Genomic DNA, 6,101 nt, shown 5'->3' on the forward strand with positions numbered 1-6,101 from the left:
CATATATATATATATATATATATATATATATATATATATATATATATATATGTGTGTGTGTGTGTGTGTGTGTGTGTGTGTCTGTGTCTGTGTGTGTGTGTCTGTGTGTGTATGTATGTGTGTGTATGGCTGGTAATTTCGATTTCATCTTATTTCTACTAATTGTTAAGATCAATTAATTTAAATATTTTACTTATGTGCCAATCTTTTAAGTTTAATCATGATGTTTACTTAAAATGTATTGATTTTAAAGGTGTTGTTGTATAATTTATAAATTGATGTTATTATTGTTTATTAATTTTAAAACCATTTAATATTATTAACTTACCGTTCTATATTTACAATATTTAAATATTTTTTATTACTTTGAAAAATAGTATTTGATAAAATTTTTATATTTTGGAATAAACATAATATTTAAATTAACAAATACATGTAATGTAATAACCATTTTAAAATTATGTCAATAAAAAGATAGTATTTTGCATTTAATAATATATTTTAAAATAATATATGAATTAGATTAACTTGGAAATTAAAATCTAATGGAGATTTAAAATGCATAATATGATAGCAACAAATATTTTCTTTATAGTATAGTATGGTGATATGATATGATATGAGGATATCAATGTCTTATAGTTTTCCCCACAAGTGTTTCCACCTATGTTTGTGTTATTAGTGTTCTTTTATTGTTTCATTAGATCATCATTAATTATGACATAATATGGTTGCTATCTGTTGCTAATACATATCATATAGTCTTGGGCTGGAGCGGGTTTTCCTGCACATTCAATGTTGAAATGTCAAAACAACATATTTTAGCTCCCTTAGTTTTTGAAATTATCATATAAATTTACCTCTGATGTACTGCATTTCATATTATCCGAAAGACCATTGGCAATTCGAACTCCTTCAATTACCCTTTCCCTTTTAGCATTGCCTTGTTTTATATTTTTGTAGAAACAAAAATTCTTTTTAGTTATTATCACAACTATTATTTCATTTGATCTCAAAAACTAGAACGTTTGACACAAAAGATAGCTCAAACTAAATGTTATATTATAACCATGCGTCCAAAATACCTTTCATATAAGTTTATATGTGATATCGTTAATCTGTTTTGTCCTTCTGTATCTGGTATAAGTAGCTACAATTGAAAATATTTTGTTAATGAGAATACCGATATATAGTAATTATATTATATATTAAAGAACAATGAAAACAAAGGCGTACATTACTACTTACATGCTCAAACCGAAATTTTTTATTGCCATTAACAATCATGCTTGCTTTTTCAATATAAACTTCTTCTACAAAACTCCCAGGTTCTCTTGATTTCTCATGAACAAACAAGTCTAGAAGCTTGTTATCGACCTCATTATTGGCAATAGCTAGTAGCTGATATAACTTGAAAAATGAAGTTAACATATATATATATATATATATATATATATATATATATATATATATATATATATATATATATATATATATATATATATATATATATATAAGAATGGAACAATTAAAAGATGGAAATAAGGATGTCACCTGTCTGGAAAGTTTGCTGATTAACCTTGCTATCGAGTAGATAAGTCCTGCCCTAGTGACAAAACTAGTTCGGCATTCATATTCATATTTTTCTCTATTTACAAGATAATTATGTAGGAAATCCAAGAATCTAAAATAAAAATGGAAATAAAATCAAATATCTGACAATGACCACATAAAAAACAGTTTGGTGAAAAGGAAATCATAACCTTACATAGCATTTGAATCATTACACGTTGTATCATTTAAACGCTGCCATTTCTCACTTGTAGATTGTTTAGCTTCTTGGAGTCTTGAGTATAATTCCTGTTCATTAAAGAAAAATTCATTACATGATGAAGTCTGAAGAAAATTTGAAATCCTCAATTTATAGCAAAGTATCATTACATGATGAAGTCTGAAGAAAATGTAGAAGGCATCATCTCCATAGAACACATGTAGATTATTAGCACCGACATCTTTGCCTAAATCACTCTCCTGATGTTTATCATGGTAATTTTGTTTGCCGACATCCTCTGTTGTATTGTCTACCTTCATTCTATCACCCATGCATGCTACAAAACCACCTTTTTCAAGATCTACAAGGGAAAATAAATCAACCTCGTTTGTCACGAACTCATGATAATTGTCGTTGCTCGTTTCTACTATTTGAACAAAACCAAACAACGGTTCCACCAAGCAAGTCCAGATTTTCAAAACATCTTCAAGTTGTTTTGAGGAAAATATTCCAGAACCATAAACTTTTATGAGCTTAAAGAAGTCTCCATGAATATACAGATCATAGTACTTGAAGTCTAGATGTGGAACTTGATGACTATTATCCTCTTTTGAATTGGCTTCACTAATTTTATTGATTTCCGCCAACAAAACTACAATATGAAAAGTGAAACACATAAGTAATGATTCATCGTAAGTAAGGTTGCATTTGTTACATAGGGGAATATCCAATGCGACTCGGGTAAACAAGCTTTCTAGAGTTATCTTTTAATGAAGGTGAGAGGGGAATTCATCTTCCCACCTATTTTAATAGACCAAAATGAACGGAAACTATGGCTACCTTATTAGGGTATCAGTTTACCTGTATCACGTAAAATCTTTTCATCCTGTTGCTTGAGATAGAAACCATGATGATCTAGAGACAATTGATGGTTTTCAACAAAAATTTGGCGCGACAACTTATCCAGTTCTAAATAGAACATTATCCATTCCTCTTGTTTCTGCTTCATACGAATTAATATTACAGGCAGACCAGAAGACACATTTTTCCTTAATTCATTCACCATATCATGTCCATAATCATCATAAATATTTGTGATGAACCTCAAACCTTGACCTGAGATCCATAAGGAAAGTGGTGAATAACAAGATTCAAAATTAGATGAACTACAGTTGCTTTACTGAAACAACATCTTACTTGGAAAATAATCTTCAAGAGGAAAAACATTGCTTATCTTGATAGATTTTTTTATCAATTCTCTCCATTAATTCTTCTGCTTGTTTAATCGTAAGCGTTATGCATTCTATACCCATATCCAACTCAAACCTGACATACAATTATCAATAACACTATCATTAAATGCAACTATTTATGTGACTCTACTTTTCTATATCAACTAATAATATGTAAAGAAACCATCACATAGTCTAGTATGCCTCCAAAGAAGGAAGTATTTTTATGACATGCAATGATCATAGATAAAATTCAAAGATTACACATCAAAAAAGCCAACCTGTCATCTTCATGTTGAAATAAGATTTCTTTGTATTGGTTTTTGATCAATGGTTTGAAAGAGTGACCCTCCTTTTCATAAATAACAGAAACCCAATGATCATTCAGTACTTCATCATCCATTGTTTTTCTTTGATTTGCTTTGGGTAGTTTAGGACACTGTATTACACAAACAATCAATGACAATAATAACCAAGTAAAGTGGAAATCTTATAAAGAATAAAAAGTTAACGATGCAAGAAGCTATTACATCTCTTGGGACAAGCTTATAACTTGGATTGCAGCTTTCACTAGTAGAGAGGTCGAGGTCTTGAGATAGTTTTGCCTTATGCTTGTCTTTTATTGACGTTGTAGATCTCTTAGAGCCCAATTTAAGTTTCCCACCGGTTGTAGACCTTTTCCTTTTTCCTTTCTCATGACATTTGGCAAATGCTTTTCCATGATTTGGATTAGGCTGACCACCAATCTCAACATCTTCGGTATGAGAGGCCATAGTTTCCTATCAATAAATACATGATTATTCATATAATGTATAATAATCCAAATGATCATTGCTATGAAATCTTGATATTAAACATGAAAGTTATCACCAATGAGTATTTGGTAAGTCTAAGGGTTACCTAATGTGAGCTTGATGAATAAAGTTTTGAAATTAAAAACAGGTAGAGTATCACCTCTTTAGACCAAAAACGTCTCTTTTTGGTTAATGATGAGCTCGAGTGTTCGTTGCGGGTGTTATGGATTCCAATGGAATTTGCATGGGATTGAGGTAAAAAGTTGGTAAACTCAGTAATTAGGTCTTGATGGTCTTGAAAAAGATCGGCAACCTGAACAAGATAGTAATATCTTGTATGTGAAATAATACCATTAATACAAATACAAATATACAATTCTTTAATGACATACCTTCTTATGGACCTCATTAGCTGATAATTTTCCCATTCTATACAAATTTAAAATAGATAGAAAAGATATATAAATATGATTTTCATCTTGAAGTCGCATCTGCAAGCAAATAGCAATTACAATAATCAATTTAACTAATGGGAGACTTAAGTTGATGTTTCTAACAATGGTGTGATGCTATAACCTTAATATGCTGTACAAGTTGGATGACTGGATCATTAGGCTCATCTTCTTGTGTCAAGATGATTTGTGAATCTTCAGGAAGAAATATATTCAGACCCAAAAGTAGTTCTTCATCTCTGTTGAACAGTTTCATCAACTTCATTTTGACACCAGGGACGTCAATGCTAAAAGGAGATAATGAATTGAATGTAGTAGATCAACTATATATAAGTTATCGCAAATCAACAACACATGAAATTTTAAGAAGCATAAATTCTCACAAACCTATGTTCCCTGAATTCTTGCAAGATACCATGAAATTCGACATATTTCTCTCTTGTCAGCCTGGATTCTACCACTTTGATGTATCTTTTAGCATCTAAAGCTGTCAATTTGGGGCCTTCATCCATTTGGGGTTGCCCGGGGCTTCATTGCACAAAGATCAAATGTATAAATCGAAACTTTGAACATAGGCAACACAAACCAGTACACTATAAAATCAAGAATAATAATAAAAAACATAAGCACTAAGAAATAGTTCCGCCGTTAAAAATATATAAATCGATATAAAGAAGATAAATGAATAGGATTTATGTTGTTATCTTAAACCTGATCATTGATATAGGTCAAATGTTCCGAATAATCCAACAAAAATCTCAACAATGAAACAGCGAAACATAACAAAAAACTCAAGAATCCTAGACATTAATCGCAAAGCGGTGACCAGGAAAGAAAACCAACTTTCATTTCTAACAAAGTTCACAGCTAAAAAAACACCTGAAGGAAAGATGATAATCGACCATTTTCTCCATATATTTTATCTAACAAACTAAATTCTAATCCAAACGCAAGGCTTACAGTTCAGCTACGCGATCCGCCTGCTTAAGTTCACAGCTATTACTGACGTCATCGACAGACTTTTCCATACCTGTAAAAAGATCAAACTCACTACTATTTAACCAAAAATTCTCGACACCTGCAACCCTAATTAACAATCAAGCCACAAGAAACTAATTCTGAAAACCTCCTAAACCCAGAAATCACAGGAAACGAACGCAGCCTACACACCTGTCAAGCGATCACACCAGTTCCTATTTTCTGCAAAACAAAATTTAGCATTTGAGTGTTACAGATTTAATTTGAAGAAAAGATTGCAAGAAAACAATAAAAAACTATGAATTTCACACTTAAAAAACATTAGAATTCGTCGAGTTTCATCAAGATTCACTTGCTCACCTTCCAAGAACTGAAGTAAAATGTGTTGATGTGTACGATCAACTGGTGTAGATACCTTCCTCTGAACTTTAATCTGAATTCTATATTTATAGATCTGGTGATGAAATCTAAGAGGTTGAGGGTGAAACTGTGTTTGTTGTGTGCATGTTTTATTTACAACAGAGAAGAAAAAAAGAGAAAAAGGTCGGTCATAGTGACGTCAATAAGCAGTGACCAGGAACTGGCTATGCCGGTAATGAGTCTTCCGTGGTGTATTTGACTATCGGGTTGAACATGCAATGTCGAGGGGTAAAATTGTATCTACAAAAATTTACCTCAAGTCTTCAATAGCTGTTATAGTGTAGTAAACGAAAACATTTTACATGAGCAAATATTTTATTACTTATAAATTAACAAAATAAGTTTTTAGGTAATATTTCGTTATGATAAGTTATCAAACTCAAACATTATAAATACATAAATAAAAAATGAAGTTTTATATTTTCTTTTCCACATTACGGCTTTTATTTTGTTT

The 6,101-nt window shown here is 30.9% G+C and overlaps 1 protein-coding gene across 1 annotated transcript; it reads right to left on the reverse strand.

Moving 5' to 3' along the window:
* Positions 1–744: 744 nt before the first annotated feature.
* On the reverse strand, positions 745–5,277 carry LOC111918575 (paired amphipathic helix protein Sin3-like 6). The gene is made up of 15 exons (XM_052766785.1): positions 5,210–5,277; positions 4,637–4,777; positions 4,374–4,536; positions 4,190–4,288; positions 3,958–4,110; positions 3,534–3,782; positions 3,285–3,442; positions 2,997–3,097; positions 2,633–2,887; positions 1,942–2,423; positions 1,769–1,860; positions 1,555–1,684; positions 1,249–1,401; positions 1,086–1,150; positions 745–784 (listed from the first exon to the last, which is right to left on the reverse strand). The coding sequence occupies exons 1-15, from the start codon at positions 5,275–5,277 to the stop codon at positions 745–747; spliced, it is 2,349 nt and encodes a 782-aa protein (XP_052622745.1).
* Positions 5,278–6,101: the final 824 nt, after the last annotated feature.

The sequence above is a fragment of the Lactuca sativa genome, chromosome 8 (genome assembly GCF_002870075.4).
Source record: "Lactuca sativa cultivar Salinas chromosome 8, Lsat_Salinas_v11, whole genome shotgun sequence".
NCBI lineage: Eukaryota > Viridiplantae > Streptophyta > Magnoliopsida > Asterales > Asteraceae > Lactuca > Lactuca sativa.